We start from the raw sequence: 24,313 nt of genomic DNA, 5'->3' as shown, positions 1-24,313 counted from the left end.
CCAGTACTGGCACAGCCTAGAGGCCTTTTGCAGTTATACAGCACTATTTTTCATTATGCTTGGTTTGCAGAAAGGATAAAATCTAAATTACAATCCGGCTTTTGTGCAACAGACTTCAATGACATTATTTTTACTAGCTGATATCACAACAAATCTTGGAATGATACTGAAATATTAGTGCCTTACATGGCCTGAACATGTGGAATCTAGCTTTTAAACAGCATAAAGCCATTAAATCTGGTTTTAAAAGGTACTGGAGTCATGGAAGTGGATGAACAAAACTTTGGTAAATCAAAGATTTCCTCTCTTGTTAAGCTTTTGAGATAAAGGGCAGTCATAGTTCCACTCAAAATTAAGTGAAAAAAGGCAAGCTGATCAATTATGTTATGATTTTAAGTTACAGTATCCCTTGACTTAGGAAACAGAAAAGTTTTGGTGGACTGCCACAAATGCTATCAGCACTATTGCTAAAAAATGGTGTGGGGAATAAAAGATTAGAAACAGGGCAGATAGATCCCTATACCAGTCAAATTCAAACTATTTTACATTTTAGCAAGGTATAGGTGCTTTATGCAGCTTGAGGGCTGGACAGTCTTAATTAGCAACATATTTTCAAGGTCAGAAATACCTTCTGTTTTGAATCGCCATTCTTTGTTGCTGCCTCTTTAGGTGAACGGTGTTTTGCTGCATGTTCCAAACCTTGATATTTCTGAAAAATGAAAAGTTTACATAAAATGCTTCCATGTGACTTTGGTTTTCTTCTTTGTGGTAGCATAAGCCTCCCATGCCATGTAATCTAGGTGTAATCACTGACTACACTGAACTTGTTATTAGCATAACCCATTAGCCAGAGTTGTTTGTATTACAGAACTTAGGGACTGACCCTGCAAAAGATAGCACTGGCTCCATTATCAATGAACCACATCCAACTCATAATTTAATATTTATGCTATGTATTTAATGGTTTTTAATGTATTTAAACACTGGCATTTAAAGGCTAACTGTCTGATATGTGTTCTTTCTCCTCCTTTCCCGAAGTGATTTCCAACAGTAAGTCTAGCTGTTTCCTGGCATTTAGTATTAAATAGCTATCTGTATTAAAGCTTATCAACCATCACTGAGTATCTGAGACTATCTATTAGAAACAAGCAATCATTTCTAACAAGTCACAAAGAATGAAGGTGATGTCAAGGAATCGAAACAAGACATGTACCCCAAACCAAAATTGTATCGGAACAATTGAAGCTTAATGTACTATTAAGAATAAGAACATTACTGTAAAGAAACACATAGGAAACTACTGTTTGAAGCCCAGCTAAAAACTGAATCCAATGGTGGAGCTAACAAATTGGTTTCTATACTACTAAACCTGGCTCCTCTTATACTTCTGCTGAATTCTGTGCTCCCTGCTATTCATGGCTATGGCAATAAAAGCTTAGCAGTCATATATGTGGGCTGGAAACTGCATATAAAGCAAAGCCAAGTTTGTATTAATGCAGAAATAATACAAATGAACTGCTATGTACAAACACCACAACACAGAACATAGGCAGGAAGTTAACGTTATACAAACCTGCAGGTGATCATAATCACGGTCTTCACTGACATTTTTCCTTGATTTCTCAGAAGAGAGTTCACTTTTGTTTGGTTTATTTCTTTGAAGTGAATTAAATTCTCTTCTTCTGGGTGCCGGGACTGGTTTTGCCATCTTATGCTCTGTGTTCAGTTTTGGTTGCACAGTCTTCTGTTCTTTGTCATTCTTCTTGAAGAGAAGCTTTCCATTAGCTATGATAATGGAGACAAACCTCCTGATATCATCTGGAATGGCACGGGCTACCATAACAAACCGATCAAGATCATCTGGATTGTTCTGAGGTTTCTTAATGACCAGAACCTGCAGTGACCATTTGCAGCTGTTCAGTGCTTCCCTTGTTTCTACTAATATGTGGAATGAGTCTACAAGAATTTGTAACTGCTTTTTAATTCTGGTCTGAAGGTTATTGTCACTGAGGCAAGAGGCATTTGCCTTAATACCTTGAGCAAAGTTCAAGAATTCTCCCAAAGAAACTTTTATGTGATCAACTGCTCTATGAATTTCCTCAATGTTTGCCTCCAGGTGTTGTTGGTATCTCCATTTACTACTCACAAATATCATTAGGCTCGCAACTGAACTGGATACGCTGTGCTGTAGCTTGGTCAGCATCTCTACGGCTACATCAAGGTCCAATTTAATTTCTTGAGCAGGTTCCTCTTCTGATGACAGAGAAAAGGACTCAACAGAAGTGCTTGAGGATGTAGATAAGGTGCTAGTTCTACTGTCTGCACTGTCAAATGATATCGTATCCTGCTCTAATTTGGCATCTCTTGACAGTTGTAGAGGAACATTGTATGTATGGTCTTCAAAACTCCCGTTGTTTTTTTCAGTCCCCTTCCTGTTCTGTAAAGCAGTACTCAACACTTTTGGAATGTCATAAATGTTTTGATCACAGTTCTGATTTTCAATCTTTGTGGTCAGAAAGCTTAGGGGAACATGATAGTTGCCATTTTTCCTCAAACGCAACATATCTCGTGAGGATGGTACAGCATAAAGGGGTGCATCTGGAAAAGTTAATTTCTTCTGTATTGGTGGAACATCGTATTCTTGTGGGTTCATCAATTTGCCTTCAATTGCTGTTGCTGGTATGGTGCTAGCTGCATTTTGCACCCCAGCACCATACCTGGCTGGTGGTACATCATACAACATCTGCTTCTCCAGGGAATGGTTAAGAGGATAGTGTTTCAAGCTTGGTTTTTCAGGTGAGACTGGAATATCATAAATCCATTCTGACTTCCGAGGATTTGGCAAGGTATTGCAATGACCCACATATTTTCTCTGAGATGTATTTTGGATGGGGATATCACATTCTCTGGTAGGGGGGACATCATACATCTGGAAATCAAGGGAAATTAAGCTCATTTTAAGAAACATAAGGCCAGATCTTCAGCACAAATCCATTGATGTCTATGGGATAACACTTATTTCACACCAGTTGAGGACCAGGCCCACCATTCTAATGTTAACTGCCCTCTGAAATACACAGTCAAACCCTGTATATGAAAGTACTATTGTCGTATCTACAGATATCGAAGTATCGGGCAATATCAGAAAAACAGGTTTTCTATAATGAAGCAAATGAGATTTCATGAGTCCCTAAGAGAACTGATTCTAATCTCTTTCATTTCCAGTATTCATAGACACATATAGACACAGGCAAATTATGAGACTTCACAACTGACCACACTTAAATAATTGCCCGGTGTTCACATTTGCATTCTTCAGGAGGCTCCGGAGATGGATAATGATCTTATTCAAAGCCTTACAGTAAGGTCTTGTGCATAGCTGGCATCTGCAGCTTGAAAAATGGTGTCTGATATGGCCAATAATAAGACTTCTAACGAAGCACTCTGGCCCAGACTGTGTCCAGCTGCTTCATAAGCCTGAGAGGGAAAGAGCTTAAAAAGCAATGGGAGTGCATAACTCCAGGACTTAACTGCAGTGGCTGCTGCTTGCTAAGGATCCCAGATAGAACTGGCCGTATGTCTGGTTTGTGGGGTTCTTTTAATTCTGATGTTTGTCCAAATCAGATCAGACCCAACATTTTCCAAAGTTTCTGTGATGGCCCCAAAAACCTGAATTCTGGAAAGCTTAACATGAAGCCTTCTCCCAGGCAGCTGCTGACCTGACCTTGATAAAAGCAGTGGGGCTGAAGCTGGGATAGCAAGGTCTTTGGCTCTGATTAGAGCCCAGGCTGTCAGGGCCTTGCAGGCTCCCAGCTCCATGACAGATAACCTGGAGTCCCTGGCATGGCTTGCTGCTCCAAAATCAGAAATCCTGGAAAACTGGGACAGCCCAGCTGAGAATCCTCCCCAGAGCCAGAGACCCTACAAGCTAGCAGCCCTGAGATAATTTACCCTGTGGGTCTAGCCAGGGACCCTGCAAAGGATCGTCAAACCCAAGATATTTCAGATGAAACACATTCAAAAATCAATTCAAATCACATTCAAATCAGCATTTTTCAAAGAAACACTGTGGGTCAGCAACTTTCCCACCAGCTCTAAAAGGGCTGGGTAGAAGTGGAGAGATCAGTCAGCCAGATAGGTGCCCATATCACTCTATCGCCAGCTGTTCACGTACGTAGGAATCCGCAGTCACTTCTACTTAACAGATTTTGAGTCTCCTTTTTCATGACAATGTTACTTTAACTCCAATAAGTAAATTTAAATGCAGTGATGACTCCAGCCCTGGCAATTATGAAGCATGACCATGAGTCAAGCCTTTCTCATCACTTTATACATTCTTATTAAAATAATCTTAAAGCGATATCACATTTAAGATGGCCTGTTTTTATATCTATTCTTCTTGGCACATCTGTTAATCATAGCAGTGCCCTGCCTGATATCAACACAATAGTACAACCCCAGGCTTCATGGTTTAATATGTTCAGTCACTTGTATTAGTTTAACAGCATTACTGAGAAACTGGTCTCTACCATTCAGGAGTAACACTTACAGAGCTTGCTAGAGAGTCTTGCTGGATGTGGTCTTTTGCCTCTTCCGGGCTGGATGAGATTTTGTAAAGCTGTTTCTGCCCTTCCTGGAAATATTCAGTGGGGCAAAATTGCGTGGAGACCTTTCTGGCTCTGGGTGGAGTGGCATAGCTCTAATCAAATACAAAAGTAAAGTTGGCTTAACTTTTGTTTAGTTTTATACAAACTGCGAAAGACTTAAAGTCCTAGATTGCCTTTGTAAAAAAGCCCTGGGCATCAAGAATCCCTCTGTGTAGATTTGGGCCAGGATATGGGTCCTACAAGAGCTCTGTAGGCAGGGGAGATAGACACTAGATGGCGCAGTGGGCTGTTGCACAAATGTCACAAATTTTACATCCAAATAAGGATTCATGCACAAAGGCACCAGGCTGGTTTAGAGAATAATGACATGTATCTGCACTCAGACACATCTACACACATGTGTGCACACATGTGCGCATAGGCCGTGGAATAGGATGGGCCACCCAGGCCATGGCCCGACAAACTTTTAGCACGTTACTTTATATGACCGATGACAAATACGGAATTGTCATCTTGGTTAAATCTATATAGCTATTTTTTTTAACTGCATAGCTAGCTAAATTAACGTGCTAAAAGTTGGTCGGGCCATGGCCCGGGTGGCCCACCCCGTTCTGCAGCCTATGCATGCACACACATACACTGCACTGAGGGAACCTACTAAGATTTCAAAGCCAAGCCTTCCAAAGCTAGGGAATGCCAGAATTTTATGTGATATTTTCTGATACTACACCACCACATACAATTATTCACACATGATCTCTACATCAGTCAAGTTCTCAGGGCGAGTAGGGCAGCTGTTGAATGAACAGCCAGTCAATATCTTGTTTCAAGCTCTTAATTAAAGTAATGCATATGCCCAAAGGGTGCCTCTTAACTTTGCATTAACAACCTTAATTCTGATATATCCTAACTCTTTTGAAGACTTGACTTTACAACTTTCATAATGCATCTTGAATGCAGATTTTTTTTAATTGTAATTTCTTAGGTGTTTACAAATAGCTGCCTGAATACATAGAACTCCATCATTCTACGTCTGCAGGCAATCTTTCGATCCACTGCGCAGATCTCTGTTGTTTGAGCTAGTGAAAAAAACTCTGATATCAGTTCTCAGTGTAGCCCAGGAGCACAGAAGACTTCCATGGTGACAGTGGGTTTGATAGACATTTGCTGCCAGCAGGCAAAAGGTTCATGCTTGTTCTTATCCAGGCTCTGGAGGTGAATGCGCTCTTGTAAGCGCAGACTTCTCTATCCATTCCCCCCTGGCAAGCTTGGCCTCTTGACCCCATGCACTCTGATGCGTCTTTCCCTTCCCTGGTTCTTTACCTTTGTCGCATTCTCATCCTCTGTTCGGTTCCTATCTCTCAGCTCAGGCTTCTCATCCCTGTCCCTGGCACCTTCCAGCCAGTCCTCGTCTTCCCTCCAGGCTCTGGTTTCCTTGCTCAGCTATCCCCACTTCCCTTCCAACCCCCAGCCTCTTTCTTTGGGCAATTTGCCCACACAGTTCAAGTTCCTCTCTTCTGGTTCCTCATCTGACAAGCCTCTTTCTCTTCCCTTCCAGCCTCCCGCCCACACACACCTTTCCTCCCCACTGGTTCGCAGGCCTGTGCAAGTCGGCAGCGATCTGATCCAGTTTCGGATCCGGCTGCTTTGGATGGCCACGATCTGATCCAGAGCTCCGGACCGGGTTTCCACCTCAATCCAGCCAAAATGGCTCCAAAGCTTCGGAGCTGCCTTGGAGATCCAGCCATAGGGTATAATGGGGAATCAATGAAATAGATATAACTTGTTGGTTTGTGTCCAATTTGGATGAAACATGCAGGGATGGCTGCCTCTGCTGAGAGCATGAAACCCACCAAGTTTCAAGAAGATCGGTGCAGGGGTTTGGGGAAAACTGTACCCCAAATTCTTGAAAGCCAAACTCATGTCAAGGCTGTGTGTTACAATGGGGGTGGGGGTCAAAACTGGAGGGGTGGTGGCTCTTACTCAGGCCACAAAGCCTGCCAAGTTTCAAGGAGATGGGTGGAGGGCTTTTGAGAGAACTGCACCTCAAGCTGCGAACAAGCAAAACTCGTGCCATGGGTGACACTGCGTAGTTAAGGCGCAGCAGGGTGACAGCTGCAGGGGTGGTGGTCCCTGCTGAGGCGGCGATGCCTGCCAGCTGTGGAGGAGATCGGTGCAGGGGGGTTTTGGGGCCCTGCACGCCGAGCTGCTGACGGACAAAACTCCTGCCAAGACTGTGTCTGTCTTGGAGCAGCTGATTGTCTGTATTGTCTTGCCCCTCCTTAGCCTGGTTTTGTAGGTGCTAACTGATGCTCCTTAAGTCATTATGTAATAGGTGGGTCCTGTGTATTGAGCTGGTCCCCTAGTCCCTGGTCCCTGAGTGAATCGCGGTTGGTTGGTTGGTAACTGGGAACACAGCAGCCTAGCAGCCAGGCCTGCAGCAGTGTCTCCCCTCCCGCCCCAAGACAGACAGTCAGTCCCACAAGCACCCATGGCACCAGTTTTGCTTGTCTGCAGCTTGAGGGGCAGCTCCTCCCCAAACCCCTGCACCAATCTTCTTGAAACCTGGCAGGCTTCATCCTCTCTGTCTACCACCCCTGAAAATTTCATCCAAGTCGGACAAAAAACAACAAAGCTATAGATAATTTATTGTTTCCCCATTATACCCTATGGCCGGATCTCCGAGGCGGCTCCAAAGCTCTTTGGGAAGCCTAACGAGGCCAGCACTTTGACCCGGATGTGCTGCTTTGGACCCCGAAGCGTCCAAAGCATCTCTGGATCCGAAGCCTCGCACAGCCCTACTGATTCCCAGCCCTGAGCTGGTTTCCCTCCTTCCCGATCTCTTCAGCCAGTCCCAATTCTCTTACTGTCCCTGCATTACCAGTTCCCATTCCCAGTCTCCTTTTTCAGCTATTCCCAGCCTTCCTCCCAATTTCTATCCAAGTTCAGTCATCCCTCAAATCCTTACCGTCTTCAGTTTCCATCTCTGGCTTATGGTCCTAATATATTTGCCCAGCCTTTCCCTATTGTCCCACTCATGTCCCACTCCCTGTCTCCTTGGCCAGTCAGTCCAAGCTTCCTTTTTTCCACAACGGCTTGACAGTCACAGCCCCCACTAAAAGGCTGAAAGGTTTAGTTTATTTACCAATGACTGAACTCAGAGACCCGGTGATTTATCTAACATGATGAACCTCTCTATAGAACAACCATGTAGCACTGAATAGGGATTGGACCTACAGAGCTCTATAGAAAAGTAACTACTTTAACAAAGAGCTTTGCTACAGGTTTTGAGCCTGCCCACAGAATTTCCCAGAGATGATTTTTTATTAAGTTTCAGAGCGGAGTTCAAAAAGCCAAGATATAACTAAGTTTTCATTTACTTTCATGGTCTGTCCTGTAGGACTGTTCTACGTGGCCTGGGACACGGGAGTGCTGGATGATAGCTGCAGTGGACACATGGCTTAGCAGGACTCACCTGAGTGAGCAAGGACTCCTGGCGCTGGGGAGATGGAACATCATATACATAGCTTTGGAGATTTGATGCTGAGGCCTGAGATACTCTGGGAAGAGTCAACAGGTGCTTGAGGGGAAAAAAGACAGTAATGCGAAAGCTGCAATGAGCTACAGTGTAGGACAAGCCAAACAGACTATTGTTAGAATTACTTTGCTGATATTTATTTCACACCTTTTACTGCTCTATAAGTAAAAACCTTCTTCATTCACTGGTCCTAACAGACAGCTCACTGTCTGTCTGTTAAAAACCTGAGTATACTTACCTGTAACACCCTTTTACCAGCGTTTCTACCCTACTTATGGATTGTCACAAGAGTTGAGGTAAATTGCCACTCATTAAAGAAAATTTCTAGTGCATCCATCCCGCTCTAGGCACCCGCTGCATCTTTTGGTTCTCAAAAAACAAAATGACTGAAAAGAAAAGAGGTAAGAAAAAATTTGCCCGAAACATTATTTTAAGAGCCATGGGCCAAGGACTTCAGCCATGATTAGAGGATGGAAGATGTTTAGCTAAGATGCCACGAGAATACAAACTCTTGGAAAGAGCCTTTTGTTTTCAAAACTGCTCTAAATTGTGTCCGCTTAGCAGTAAAGTGAATATAGGGCTCCAGAGCTAGTCTATAAACTTGTATTTTCAAAACCAAACATCTGACCTGAAAATACTTCCCCTGGGAGGGAATGCCCTCCACTACATTAGTGGGCAGAGCCACCGCATTCAGGGGAATGACTCATGTCAGAGCAGAGAAGCACAAGACTCCAAGCTGATTTCTGCCTGTTGAATTTTAAAGACCCGAAGAACTGAAACATTGGCTTCTTGTAAAGAAAGAAAATTAATAAATTCACTCTATTATTCTGAAGAAGGACTATTTCTCTTATCAAAGCATCTAGAGAATGATGAGAATACAAGTTTTGTTTTTCTGCAGAGAGTAGATCGAATGTAAGTAGCAGCTGGATAACCTGCTACAGAGGACAAACCCCTTTGTATATTTGCAGGGTCAGGTAGGCTATGAGAAATGCCTTAAATCTTTATTGGATACCCGGTAAAGTCCTTTAGAACAGGAGTGAAAGGCCAGTAGGTTTTTTTGTTTTTATTTTTTTAGAGGGACTTAGTTTTCTTCAGTCAGGATCCCCCAAAGTCTTGACAGTAGCTTCATCCAGTTGCTCACAGAACAGCTGAGTATGTCAGGGGCTTTCCCAGTTGTCTTATAGCAGCTACGTGCAGTGATCTAAGACGCTGTCATGTGTATTCCTGCACTCAGATGAGCTGTTCACCTTCTATGCCCTGAAATGTGTCTGCATATGCCTGCCTGGCTGCTGACTGCTAGAGTACAGTTGTTTTTTTGCAGGAACAACTGCTGCCTTGTGCAAGATGCAGCTGAGACAAACCTGGAAGGCTAAAGATTAAAAAGATGTTAATTATTTTAAAGTATTGTTTCCTTCCCCACTGAAGAAAAGTTAAAGCTGCAAGGCAGAAACATTGCAAAAGATACTTAAACCTAGCAGGTATCGGAAGGGACCAGTATAAACCCAGAGACAGACACAGGCTAGGTCAGAGAAAGTGAGAGGGAGAGAAATACCAAAGCCTAAATTTTACTTTTCCTTCTAATTCAGGGCAGAATAAGCATGTGGCAGCTTCAGGGCTTGATTTCTTCGATGTTGGGGGCTTGATTTTACAGGCAAATGTTCATGCAATATCATGCTGAATGTCATTATGCTTCTTCTGTGTTTAGGTGCGCAAATCAGATCATGGCAGATACCAAAAAAACCCTGATTGAATTCTTTGGCATGAGTAACCCAGTTTGATCTTGCAATCATGATTATTATGCATAGACGTTAGCACCACAGTTGCAGTTTTAAAGTATGGGCAGTCGTCTTCAGATACACTTCCGATATTTTGTTCTCCAGCATGTATTTACAAGCAGCACACATCAATATATCCTGCCTACTGATGCAAAAGTAGGAAAGATGGCCAAAAGAGGTGAGTAGAGAGAAAGTATTGCTCAGAGCAAAGGGTAAGTTGAATCTCTTTGGGACTGCCTTAATATTCTGTACTTCAAAGTCATTTAACATTTATAAGATAAGCTTCCTTTGGAAAGTGGTTTGTGTGGGAAATCCAGTACGAAGTCCCAGAGACAAAACAAAGTAAAATAGAATGGCACAACTTGTTCCAAAAAATCCCTATAATTAGTGCTCATTTTTAATTATGAAGATTTCCCAGGTAATTATTTCTAGTAGGAGGCCCAATTTTCAAACTTACACTTAATACTTTGCCCTTATTTAGTCCATTTGGATAACCAGGTGCTGCTGGGATTACCCAAATTGGAACTGGACAATTAGGCACTGAAGCATGTTCACACAGGGACTAAGTAACGGAAGAGGAGATCCACTCTGCAAAAGAGGAAAGCTCTCTTAAAAATCAAGCAGAGCAATTTTGAAGTGAATCCTAAAATGAAGAGGGGATTAGTTAGGTTGTCATCTGAAGGTGCAGTGAACTTGCTGGAGAGGTGGGATGTGAAGAGTTGTATCTCCACACAAGTCACAACTCACCTTCACCCCTGCCCGAGCAGATGCCAAGGGCCCGTGAACATGAAGGAGACTGTGTGCATAAACTACGGAAGGAGAGACCTGAGGATGTAACTATACGAACTTCAGAAATTCTTTGCGCGTATTTATCAGGACTGGGCATCGCTTGCAGACTCTATTCAAAGCAGCTGTTCTTCTGTTCCTGTCCTAAACAGTAAAGCTTCATACCATCACACAGAGATGGCTGCATTTCAGTCGTGTGTTAGGGGATAACCATAGGAATATTTTATAGGAATGTGTTTCAGATAACATTACTGAAGCTGACTAACCTATCCATCACTTGGTCAAGTGACTTTGTGGCAACTTCAGCTGCAGTGCTCAGGTCCCAAAGAGTTTGCTGAAAAATTAAAAGCCACCAGTATTTTCTCTCCTGAGTATTTTCAAACATTTGGCACCTTAACGCCTGCTTATATTCTTACCTGATTTGTTAACATGTGGGTCTTTTCGTTGAATAATTGTGCAGACAAAGCTGGCACCTGATACACTTCTTGAGTGGGCAGAGGCAAAACAGTAGGAGATGGCTTTACCCAACTGTCCATCTGTTCGTACACCGACAATGACACAGTAGACTTGGGAGCCTTTGGAACCTGGTAGATGTTGGGCTGATTGGACGGCAATTCCTGAGAGTCATGTTGGCAGGAGGGAGACAGCATGCCTGCCTGTAAGCCAGCAAGGAGCTGGAGGCGATTAGCAGGTGCCAGGCCCTGTCTTCCATGCAGGGAACATTTCCACCATCCCTCGCTCCCTATGACGTTCTGGTCAAGGACTGTCAGGATGTCTCCTTTGCGGAAGCCCAGTTCATCAGAACACTCTGCCTTGTTGTCATAGAGGGCTTTTGCCAGCGTGTTCTGGAGAAGGAAAAAACAAAGGGCATATTGCACTGCTTGTATCATGTAGGAATGTCATTTGGAGCTACCAGATAGCATCCATCTCTGTCTTGCATGCCATACCTCTCAAGCCCGAAGTCATGCTTCTCACTGCTTTGCACAATAATAGGAGCTGCTGAAAGTCAGAACCTATTACTGCCTGCCTAACCCTACACTGAAGTAATTATGCTGCCCTGGGTTCGGGAGACAGCTCGTGTAGGATACGTGCAGTGTATTTCAGTGCACCTCTTCTGGCGCTGCATCAGCGGAGTATAGACATACCTCATACAACTTACCTGAAGTTACACAGGAAATGTATCACCAAGCCAAGCATAGCACCAGCGTATCTTCGCATATCTAGTATGTTTAGCACCTTTTAACCACACTCCTCACGCATGGTGTTGGAACACCGCTTTGCTTAGGGCAGGCTTTAACCGCAAGGCCCTCTTCTCTTACTTCTTCACAGATAAGAAACTGAGGAAAGACCTGACTTGGAGTCACACACAAAATACATGATAGAGCAGAGGCTTCATGGAAGACAAGACAGAGGTCCCAGGTCTCAGATATGCACCGTAACAGCTGGATGCTTTTTCTTCTGAGAGTTAAAAATCTACAGCTTGCTGTGAAAGTGGGTTTGCACCTAAACACACTTGATTTTTTAGATCTTTTAACTATTTTGCACCTGACTGATTTTGCTAATGTTAAAAAAACCAACAATTAAAACAGCCAAAAAAATGTGGCCTTGATCGGTTTGAGCATTTCTATAAAATTTGCCAAAGGGCTAAAAAGAAGAAGTCTGTACATCTTATTTTCTAAACAAGTGCATGGGTTTTGCTTTCAACTTTAAAAAATAAGATTGACGACTTCCCCATTGAGTATTTTTCAGTCTGAACATAGGAAGAAGAGTTTCTTATCCTACAGTGCAAGGAATCTCCAAAGAGATAATGAGTGACTGCACTGGAAATATGATGCTTTGTATTTTTATCCAGAGCATTTGCTGTAAAACAACAGCTGGTTTGAAGTATTAGGAGAAGAAAATCAATTTGTCAGCTGAGCTGATGAAAGTGGCCTGTTGTTGGTAGCATAAATTTCTTCCTAGGGATGGTCAGGAACAATAGCCTTTTCATTATATATGGATTTGTTCACACATACAGCACCAGCAGCTGTCAGAGACAGACAGCAACAGTCCCATCACCTTGCGTCATAGTTGACTAAAATGCTTTTTTTTTTGCTTCCCAAACATCAGTTCCAGATCCAACTTTGACAATACTTTGAACTGCTTGTGTTTAAGTGGAGGTATCTTATCCCACAGGACAATCCCTGGCAGGTAAGGGTCTTAGACATGGTCACAATTCTAAAGAAGAAAGGCCAAATTGTGCCAGTAGCAATAGTAGTCTTCCCCGAGTCTCTCTCCATGCCAGCTGATTGTGGGCCTGCTTTGCACTACATGCTGTACAAATGCGTAATAACGGTATCTATCCCTCAGAGCTTCTGATCTACACAGAAAGAAAAGCCCAAGGAAAACTATCATCTCTCTTTGCAGATGGGCAACCGAGAGATTAAGTGATTTATCCAAGGTCACTCAGGAAACCTGTAGCAAGAGGCAGGAAGCGAAGCCAGAACACTGTCCCAGTGCTGAGCCTTAACCACGGAAATATCCTTCCTAGTGACAACCATGAAAAAGAGAGGAGAATTTGTTTGAAGTGATGATTGTATAAGACATTTGGACATCAACATATTCCCAGAGAATTCTTTCGTAAGAGAAAATCATGTGAAGACTATTAGGCCCGCCTCAGCAGTTGTCATGCACTTCCACCCCCTCCCCACCCAGCGAATACTTGAGGACTTGGAGATTTCAGTGATTTCAAAAGAGCTGGACTCGAGTCTAAACTTAGCCCATGTATTTCAATGGGACTTTATGCAAATGAGGACTGTAGGCTTTGGCCCAAGATATATAAAAGCATAAGGTACCCTGCACATTAGCCATGCTTCAGTGACATCCAAACATTGCAGCAAGCATTCCTGGGGAAAAGTATTCCAAGTATTTCCTAATCTCCTTTTCTAAGGGTAGCCAGGTCTGCTTCTGCTGCAAATGAATAGGGAAGACAATCCCACTGTCTCAGTATAACCAGTACAGGGTTTATTCCTGCATTTTAAGGTCATTCTATAACAAAAGGTGTTACAGGAAAATTCTCTTGGAGCTGGATCGGCAAACAGTACTTCTGGCAGATCATCATCCAAGTCCAGCAGCATTCAAGAGCACCCCAAATTGAATTTGAAGCTTAGCACAGGTGAGGTCTTGTGCTCTTAAATGTAGGAGTGAATTCTTTGTTTGATGCACAGGCATGGATTCCATTGGCTTTGTACATACAACCTATACAAACACCCACGGGCCATGAAACTCAAAGTGTGAGACAAATTCACAGTAAGTCGTACTGGTCCAAATGTGCAGAAGTGGCCTCTAATTTGGAATGCTTCAGACCCATGCCAACTGGGCGTTAGGTAAATTCAGGGCCCCTTGCTGGAGGCACTTGACATATGAGCTTTCTGCCCCACTGTGTGTTACAAATCTGTTGTCCTTGTGTACTGACTGATATTCATAAAAAGCTCAACTTTGATGAATGCAGGTGGAAGGCCAGAAATCATTCCATTTGGCAAGGCAGAATCAGTACATAGATCCAGGTCCCTAAGTAGTTCTTGTTTAGTTGACTCATCTTGATGGCTTGAAAATTATATTTTTAGATTTAGATAGGCCTAGACTATGCCACCTTGGGTAATGCCAAATTAAACCCCATGCTTCCAGGCATATGGTCAGTGGCACAGGAGTCAGGAGACTATTCTTACTACCATCTGTCCCTTTATTCGGCATTCCACATCTGTCCAGGAGGATTACAGAACTTCTTCATATGTCTGTTTTTGGAGCATCAGGGTATTGGCCATGGCTTGAAATACAATTCCAGTCTAGAGAGAGATCCATATGGATAAGTATGATAAATTCTGTGTTCACAGATTTTGTTGCCTGCTCTTCCATTGCATGATATCATATGGGTGATACTGGTTTATCATATATTAAAATGAGCTGGGAAACTGGCCTAAGGTTATTCATGAGGTTTGTATACTTATTTGCACTGGCAGTCATATCTGAAGAGATTTGAGCAGCAGGAAGAAACACCCAGGACACAGAACACACTAGATATTTGCACATACTAAATTGCACATACAAAATTACTATGCAGTAATTGTACGTCTGAAGTGGTATTGCTTTATGGTCAAATAAATTACAACAGCTACAGCACTTGTATGTGCTAGCAGGGGTAGAGTATTGCAGATGCAAGAATATAGCTGTTAAAATAATGTTGCGGTCTTAACCACTTAACACCAGCACCCATGATAAATGATAAAGCTTTTTGCACTGTGCTGTTTCTTTTTTCTTCCATGACTTATGTTCTCCCTTGCCTATCTGTTAATAGTTTAAATATAGTAATTTTTTTCTTCTCATTTCCTTTCAGTTTGTGGTTAGACAGCCTAACATTTGGGTGGTGAGTAAGAATAACACTTCACACTTATGTAGCACCAAAACAGCTCAACAGATAATATTAATATTTGTATTGCAATTATACCTGGGAGCCTCAGATCGGGACCAGGAACCAAGTGTGCAACTGTATAATTGGTGCACACTTTGAAAATAATTTCTTAGTGTTAAAAAAATGGAGGGTTTGTCTACACCAGGGGTTCCCAAACCGTGGTACACACTCCCTTGGGGGTATGCAAGACATCTTGGGCTGGGGCAGGAAAGGGGGAAGGTATGTGAGAGAAATTGTGTAATAGTGGATTTAATTTTCATTACAATTAATAACTGGTATTTAAAGGGTTAAAATATTAAATGTATGCTGGTAGGGGTATGCTGGCAGGTGGTAAACCTGGAGGGAGGCCCTCGATAAAAGTTTGCGAATCTCTAGCCTATGCCATCGCTGTGACTGCGGTGTAGGGACATGCCAGGCTGTGGGTGGCCAGGTTGGGGGATTTGCCTCAGGGTTGGGAGAAGCAGCCAAGATTTGAGAGGAGTATGCCATGTCCAGATGTAGAGATGCCAGGAAGCTAGGAGATCTGTTTGGGGAAACCTGTCAGAGCTCCATAGGGTCAGGCAAAGTGCGAGGTCAGGAGGCCAGCCAGGTCAGGTATTCAGATCAAATCAAAGTTGGGTCAGGTATGCAAAGGGTCAGACCAAATCTGGGATCCATGGGGAAGCTAGATCCACTATTCAAAGAATCCATCAGAGTCAGTAGCAGCACAGGCCAAGGGTGCGGAAGCCTAGGTACAAAGTTAAGCCACTTTCTCTGCTGAGTCAGGAGTTGGTAGTGGAAGGCGTGAATGGTCAGCTAACCTTGTCCGGCTACTCTGGGAGCAGGCAGTGGGTGTGTGGCTAGATGGAGGGTTCTGGCCTCCTGTGTCTTCCCAGTGCTCTGTGAGGAAGGAGCAAGCTGGGATGAGCAGCCATGCTAGGCAGGCCAAGGCCATGGCCTGACACTTAGAATATACATGCCTGAGATAACATTGATTCAGCTAGAGGAAAGTTATTGATAGCAAGCTAGCTGCAGTAGTTGGAGCTCAGTTTGGGCTAACAACCTGAGTAGTTACCCAGTGGGTGCGTCTACACATTCATTAATGCACCATAATTATGGGTGCATTAACTTTAGTACCTGTAATAACTGGTACTAAGTTAATGCACTGTAATAGGTGCTACTGTACAGTAGCGCCATCACACACATTTTTTGTGACGCTAATATGCAGTAGACTAATTCTACTGTGCATTAACATGGTTTTTGCTTGCTGCGCTAATGCACAGTAGAATTAGTCTACTGCACATTTAGCATCTCATGTAGACACTCCCAGGCAATACTAAACTTTGTGGCACCTCAGCCAGGTACCTGAACTACTTAGTTTAAAGCTAGGTTGGATGTACCTATGCTGCACTGACGTTGTAACAGTGAATGCAGTGTAGACATACCTTTAATAGCCTCACTAATTTAAATACTATTAATTTTCCAATAAGCAAAGTGAGGTGCAATGAAACTGAGTCACTGACAGATTGATGCACATGTCCCACTTGTTTCCCAGGCCCCACTCACTGGCCTTCTCACAGCAAAGAACTTTACATTTATACCCTCCCACCTCAGATTTAAGCTCATTTTGGGAAACACAGTGAATTGCCAGTCAGCCACTGTTTACTGAAGCCATTCCAGTTTAGATTATAAAAAATAACATTCCGTGCAAACTCTGACCAGTAATATTGTTTAGCTTGACACCAGGAAATGTGTGGGTAACTTTGTGGGTACAAATAACTAACTGCTTTCCGCGACATCAGGGCAAACAGCACGAAAGCCTGAGGCTGAATTGATACAATCTTCACAGGTTAGTCTGAGCTGCATAGATTGAACTGATAAGCAAGAGAACAGACATTCACCTTTGATTCCAGAAATGCAGCCACGTGCCTGAAGTAGCCCAGGCCAGAAGCTGGGGAAAGCTAGAGCATACCTCCTTAATCAGCTGGAACAGACAGCTTAGGCCAAAGCTATCCCATCCACCCTGCAAGGCAGGGTGTGTGGAGGAGATGCAAAGCATCCTGGGATGCTGGGGGAATGTGACTCAACTTGAATCTGGAAGGGATCTGGGACAGAAGTTCAATATAACCTAAATCCAGGTATAATTGCAATATAAATATTAATAGTATCTGTTGAGCTGTTTTGAGGCGACATCCATCCAGGTTTATCTTCAACCCATTTCAGCCATTTTGAAAGCAATTTATGTGTACTAAATGTCTGTTGTATTACAGATTTGAACCGGTTTCCAATCACTTATACCAGTTTATGTGTAATTTCTGCCCCTAGCCTAAGAGTTTTGAGCACTTGATCTGCCACTGCAATCAGGATGGTGGATAATGAAGTGTCAATTGCAGCCACAGTTATTTGCACTAGAGTTATTTGCAATACAAAAAATCAGCAGCACCAAATTTGAGGACCTTTTTCAACATCAGGCCCTAAACATATGTAAAGTTGAGGATGCTTGTAAAAACTCATAATCACAGGCCCTTCCGTTATCTGAGCAGAAATGTCTCTGTAGCTTGTGTTTATGTTTATTAGCTAGTCATTCCCAGGACCACAGAGACCTCCCCGCAGTGGTGGGACCAAAGGAAGTTCTGCTCTGAGGCCAAAGGGAACTGCATTTTTCCTTTGGTACCAGGGGAACGGAAGTTGCTTGTCTAATTTCATCATCCACAAAAATGCCAACTAGGCAAACTGGACATGGCTTTTCAAATATTTTTGTATGATCTCTAGACTTCTTTTTCATGTATACTTGTGATAATCACCCCAATGTAAATACTAAAGCAGAACAGATGAGATCAAAGTAGCCCGTCTTTTTAACGCTTCTTAAAAAGTTGCATCTTCCAAACAGCTGCAATATAGCAACATTTCTCCATCAACCATATTGGTGTCATATAAAAATAAAATTAAATGCTTACGAAGAAGAACAAATGCTTGTTGGAAGCCAGTATCTTCATGGGAGAAGATGATTTGCTAATCGTAGCTCATGCTAGAAAAACCTTAGCTAGATTATCACTGAGTTTTAAGCCTGAAACGTGACTATCATATACAACTTTTTTCTGAGAAGGTAGTTTTTTCCCCAAAATGATGTGTAGTCCTGTCTGCAGGAATACAGATATTCTGGCTTGATAAAAAAGCTAATAAAAAGAGATGATGTGGCAATGTAAGGAGCAGTCTGAGCTCCTTGGCAACACTAGTTCACAACCTAATTGGATCAACTCAACCCTTGACCTTTCAAGAAAACTAATTCTTCCTGAGCATGGGGGGCACTTTATTGAATGAGACCTGAAGTAGGTTTCTAAGGAGCCCAGGGTCTGTTTGGCTGCTGCCCTCTAGACTGAACTGATAAATGGTTCTCATGTGTAGAATTAGGGAAGAACTCTTGGATTCCTCAGAAATAAAGTTTCAGTGGTAATTCAGGCTTATCAGTGAAAAATATAAGGAACACAGTTGTTAAAAAGTTGATAATATCATGATTTAACATTGGGTATTTTAGAACATCGTATAGAATTAATATTCCTAAGCAGTATTTGACGCAATGAGACAACTACATGAGGGAAAGTAAAATTTGGTGCAAGCACATGCTAATGTTGCAAATAAGACCATGCATGTTAGTTATCGACAACGCTTTTGAGTCAGACTGATCAGTCAAAATCCTGGTACTCTGCTTATGGACCCCACATACATCCATTTTAAAAACCTTATTATTGCTTGTATTAGACCAACTAGGTTTTTGCAAAAAATTATTTAATTGCAAGCTTTTGGGCACAAAAACCTTGCAATAAAATATATTTTATATATATTTTACAAAAATCTAATTGGTCTAATAAAAGATATCACCTTTCCCATGAGTGCTGATTGCTTTTTCCTCTCTACACCACTATGGCTACAACCTGAATACCTTATTATTGCTTATTATTTAATGGTATCCACAAGGAAGTTAGGCATCTCATGGGATCTTCATTTCTAAGGAAACCCAGCTTTAGTTGTAGTTTTCATCTTTTAAAATGCCATTAAAAAATCTAAATGCAAATTTCTGTATGCAGAGGAGTTTCGTTAGTGGATTCAGATTTAATATTCTTAAAAGCTGTAGCCACACGTTGCATCTCTTTGGAAATCTTTTAAGAACCTTTTGTGCAGAGAAACGGAGTTCCAATATTTGAGGAGAAAAAGATACAATTGAAGCTGGGGTCTGCGTTTGCAAAACAATTACATTGATGCATCAGTGACACCCTTCGACATGTTTACATAACCGCTTCCAGTTAATCTATTCACCTCTGAACAAAGCTGAACAAATAAACATCCTTGCACTGTCTTCTAAGTGTGGAATAAGATTCCTAGGCCCTTCTAAAATTAAGGTTCCTTTTTTTTAAACAGCAGTGTAGATTACACCAATTAGCTTGGCAAATTAAGTTAACTGCAGACAGGCAGTAGTTAGTACCTTTTAAAAATGCAAAGTAGAAGAAAATCCTTCACTGTGCGTGAATTTTCCCTAAATGCGCACAACTTCCTTCTATGGGTTCCTTCCTCCAGTCCATGGGTTCATTTTCAGGGGTTAGAGGGAGTTCCTTACAAGTGATTTAAGGGCCCTGCATTTTAACTACTATTCTGTTTGCACAACAGAAGGAAAACTGCTGTCGTCCCATGGGTTTTGTATATAGAAATTGTTTAAGGACTGGGTATCATTAAGTGTTGGATAACCAGGACTGGTGACAAACACTCAGTTTTTATTTTCTGTGTGAAGAGTTGTCTCGCCTAAGGTAATTAATAAGAAGTTGTCTCGCCTCAAGTTTTAAATTCATAGAACCAAATCCAGCCTGGGAAACTCGGTATTTGACAAAAAGAGGGTCCAGCCAAGCTGGAAAAATTGGCTTTCCATCTGTATGTGTAACTTTTTTGGAGGCAACATTACCCAGAGAATGCTCTTCTCTCATGATTGCTGAGTGCGGATAGCTTTCATAGGTAGGCTTGAACTTGTTTTCCTAAAATCAGTTTTTCCAACCCCCTTCCATTTTTTTCTAGCCAAAAAAGTCCCATGTTGAGTTAAAATCTGGCTCACTGGCATCAAAATTCCCATTGACTACAGTAGGGCCAAGATTTCAGTCCTTCCGTGTTTCACACCCAGCCTCCGAATTCTCCCAAGAAGTGAACAACAACAGCGATGAAAAGCCCCTTCAAATAGGTTTTCAAATTTGGTTTAGAAAAAAATTCTCTGCAGCTGTTTAAAAAAAGGACTTTTTTTTGGCTTATTCAGTCTTTGAATGGTCTTAGCCTACAAACTCCAGATTTGTTGGCCATACTGAGGACAGGTGCTTCTTATACTCTAGTAAAGACAGAGAGCGACTACCTGATGGACTTAGGCACCTATGGCTGAAATAGGCAGGACAGGGGTTGACCAGAGGCTGGTTGGAGCAGAGAGATGTTTCCTGGGTATCCCCCCATAAGACCCAACTGGAGGCAGCAATAGGAATTAAAAGCTGGAAATCTCTTCATACAGGAGATTGTTTTTGCCAGCTTTCCCTTGAGCAAACTATCCTCTCTGGTCCTAGGCTCAATCTCTTTTAAAACTCCAGCTGTTAAAGAAATCGGGGACCGGTCAGGGGCCTCCGTTCTATCCACTTCTTCAATGCCCTCATAATTTTCCAGGAAAATAATTTTCAAGTGATGCCATGTGGATCATAATGAGTTATTCCTATATTTTCTCTTTCATAACGATATAATGGTGACCTGACACCATGACACAAACTCATGAGAGCTAGATAAAATATAAACAGCACAAATGTTGCTGAAAGTCACATTATAATGGGGAAAGAGGAGCCTGCTCTGAGTCACAGGAAGAAACTTCCATAGACAGGATTAAAAGCCAGATCTCTTAGCTACCCCACTGCTCTCTATTATGATAGAGCTGGTTCTATCCCCAAGGCAAAATTCAGTAAAAAGACTCAGTAAAAAAAAATCTGATTTTTCATCTACCCCTCCCCCAAGATTTTGGATTCCTGCAGAAGGTTAGAAGTGTTTTGGAAAGCAGACACGTTCATGCTGATGAACACACACATTTCCATGGAAAAGGCAGCAGCTATATTTCTGAAGAACCTGAATCCCTCAACTATACTCCCTTCCATGTGCAGGAAGCAATGTCCACATCGTGAGGCTGTTGGCACCGGCAAATCTAGAAAGTCAAAAAATGGGTATGGAGGGTGTGACTGAAACCCCCACGCCCTAGGCAAATAGCACGACAGCACCCATCCCACGGGGCTTTTTTTTGCATCCTTGAAGCAGGTATGACTCCCCACTTCATCCCCCACTCACCCTGGTCTGGGCACCACCCCTTCTCTCCCATGCCCCTCTCTCCAGCAGGAGTTGTCTCTGGGCCTATCCAGGGGTGACCCCCTACCACTGCTGCTGTCCCCAGCTGATCCAGGCACAGGGGAAGCCTCAGGGCCATTAGTGTCCCACTCCAGCTGGGGGCTGCAGTGTGTAGCAGCACAGGGGGCTGGGCTCAGCTAGGGAAAGTGGTGGCAGCGTGCAGGTCTCCCCTTCCAGCACTTGTTCCCTGCCTGTTCTCCCCAGGTGTCTCCCACTGGCTGGGAGCAGGGACTGGAAGAGGGGACCCACATACCTATGCTGCCTTCCCTGGTCCAGCCAAGCTGTAGTCCCCCAGGCTGGTGGGGGAAATCCGGGGGAAAGGGCAGGAAGCCACTGCTGCCAAGCCCAACACCCAGTGCTGCTGCTTCTGGCTGGGGAGTAACAGGTGACCTTTGCTGCTGAAGTGGGGGGAAGCAACTGTCTCACTGCAGCCCCCCCAGATCTGCTCCTGACTCATGATATTATTAAATACGTGTCATCACCACCTAAATTACAGTGGTCATTTGTCAGCCCTATGTGCTAGACTGAAAGAGAGTTATAAAAGTTTTTCAATGCATGCATTTTCCATCTGTCTGCATAAAGAAAACCACTGCTAGAAGGCTACAGGGAGAAGGTCATAAACACCCGGTATCATTTGGTTAATAAAAGAACACATTCTCTAGCGTGCAAGTTCTTCAAGAAGGGGACTGGCACTTGCCTTCCCATGCCGGCATATTTGAACCTTGAGTAAGGCATTTCATTTTACTGTTCCCCCTTGTCAAATATTTGTCAAGAGTTTCAAGATAATCTGATGAAAGGAACCAGGGTAGAGAATGTTTACTACTAAGAGCCCTGGTTCACATTTCCAGACACACACAACTGATTGGGGAACATAAAACTGGCAGGTTTGATAAATACATGGGAAAATTACAACCCACACTTCAAACTGGCCACTTCTTGTACTGCTGAGTGTGCCCAGTTCTGAAAATCTAGACCAAAATAATCACAAACGTGTATTTGATCACTCTGGTATGCAGCCGTTATCTTCCCCTGAAATCTGAGAGGATACAAAACTATTCTGAAGAAAAAACCCCTGTTATCAGCCATTTGCTGTTTTTCAGTTTAGTTAGAGTAAACTTCAGTTCAGAAGAGTATTGCAGGCTATGTTCAATCATTGCTCTAAAATACACAGTCCTCCGTGCACTCATGTAACTCTTGTTCACATTACCTGACATTTGTACACCAACAGAGTAAGAGGGTTTTGTTGGCACAAATCAGACGTGTTTCTTTTTGTAACATATAGCAAAACTGTGCTTGGATGATTCCTCTTTTGCATGAGATATAAAATCTTAAGATGAGGCTTAATCACTTGTGTGTATTTAAAAAAAAAAAAAAATCACACTGTAATGAAGACGGCAGATGCCCAGTCTGACACTTAATACTCGGTCATTCTCATTAAACGTTGCTTGGTATAGAATAGGCGATGGTCTAGCTTCTTACTTACAGAATACAAAAGCTCACTCTTCTTCAGAAAAAGAGTGCTCCCTTTCATCAAGCATAGTCGCACTCTTAAATTTGAGGAATTAAAATTATGTTACAAATGATGTATTAGCAACTGGTGAATAGAAGCAGGGTATGCTTAAAAAAAGATACTTATCAATTACAAAAATTCTTCATGACAGCCCCAATGAATAAAAAAGCATGAAATAATCTAGCTAGTATTTGAAATGACAGCCCCAATGAATAAAAAAGCATAACATAATCTAGTTAGTACTTACATTGACCCTCATATTCCTGTCTCCTCTCTTTCTCTGTCTTATTCCATCACCCAGAACGGTACAATCCAGTCTCCCCCTCTCCTCAAACTGAAGTTCTTCAATTTAAAAGCACTTTAGGGTTTGGCTAGAAGCCTAATCCCCAGACCTATTGCTCCCAGGGCCGGATTTGCTGCCAACTCTAGAGTAAAACAAGCAGCTATTGGGAATGAATGGAGCCAATTACACAGGGACTGTTCCCTAACACTGCAATTGGTCTGCAGCGAAGAAGGGAGTGGCACAGACGCTCAGGAAGCCTCTGGTTCCAAGAAGAGAGGCAGAGAAAGAGGACGGCAGGGCTCAGGCAGAAAGCAATTTTGAAGCTCATCAGCCAGGAGCATTTCTTCTTTTCTACTGGTTTTTATCCAGAAACCATTTGATTTTGTTCCTGGTTTGAATTTTTCATGTTCAGTTTGCTAGAAGCATCAGCAGCTCAGGGATACCACTGCAGCTGCACAAATCATACCATGTAACCACATATCTTTACAGGCAGAGAAACGGAGAGCAAAATTAAACCATCCAAGTAAACAAAGTATTTTTATGGAGTACTAACTGCTCCACGTGGTGCCCGGCTGCCCTGCTCGGTGTAATCACATGCCACATCTTTGGTTCTGCACAATCCCCTCCGATTCCTTTATACCAGTGATTCTCAGCCAGGTGACATGACATGCTGGGATGCCTTAAGATCCTTTCAAGGCTGCCACACAAGGTCGATGCTGTTCAGTGTGCAAGCATCATTCACAAGATTAACACTATGAATGCCTTTTTGAAATCCGTGGATATAACACTTTCTGACCTGTTGTAGTCACTTCTGAATTCTTTCTAACATAATTGCTCTATTATTTTTCTGTAGTCAAAAAATGAGTAGAAAGCATAAGCTGGCATTTTCCACAGGATGTCTTGAGTCTAACAAGTGATGCCTTGAAAGGTTAAAAGGCTGAGAACCACTGCGTTACTCGGAGCTAATCTTTTGCCTTTTTGAT

At 42.6% G+C, this 24,313-nt stretch overlaps 1 protein-coding gene across 2 annotated transcripts in view; it reads right to left on the bottom strand.

The window, feature by feature from the left end:
* CASS4 (Cas scaffolding protein family member 4) overlaps window positions 1-24,313 on the bottom strand; it is a 30,689-nt gene that overhangs the window by 1,095 nt on the left and 5,281 nt on the right. The window contains exons 2-6 of one of the 2 annotated variants that reach the window (XM_019548164.1): window positions 11,123-11,551; window positions 8,083-8,187; window positions 4,550-4,699; window positions 1,574-2,929; window positions 629-709 (exon numbers count right to left, since the gene is read on the bottom strand). In XM_019548164.1, the coding sequence (XP_019403709.1) occupies window positions 629-709; window positions 1,574-2,929; window positions 4,550-4,699; window positions 8,083-8,187; window positions 11,123-11,551 (2,121 nt within the window). The remainder of the gene's footprint in view (window positions 1-628; window positions 710-1,573; window positions 2,930-4,549; window positions 4,700-8,082; window positions 8,188-11,122; window positions 11,552-24,313) is intronic. The other variant, XM_019548165.1, reaches the window with a different exon arrangement.

The sequence above is a fragment of the Crocodylus porosus genome, unplaced genomic scaffold (genome assembly GCF_001723895.1).
Source record: "Crocodylus porosus isolate Cpor-Errol unplaced genomic scaffold, CroPor_comp1, whole genome shotgun sequence".
Taxonomy (NCBI): domain Eukaryota; kingdom Metazoa; phylum Chordata; order Crocodylia; family Crocodylidae; genus Crocodylus; species Crocodylus porosus.
This window is presented reverse-complemented; position numbering and strand designations above follow the sequence as displayed.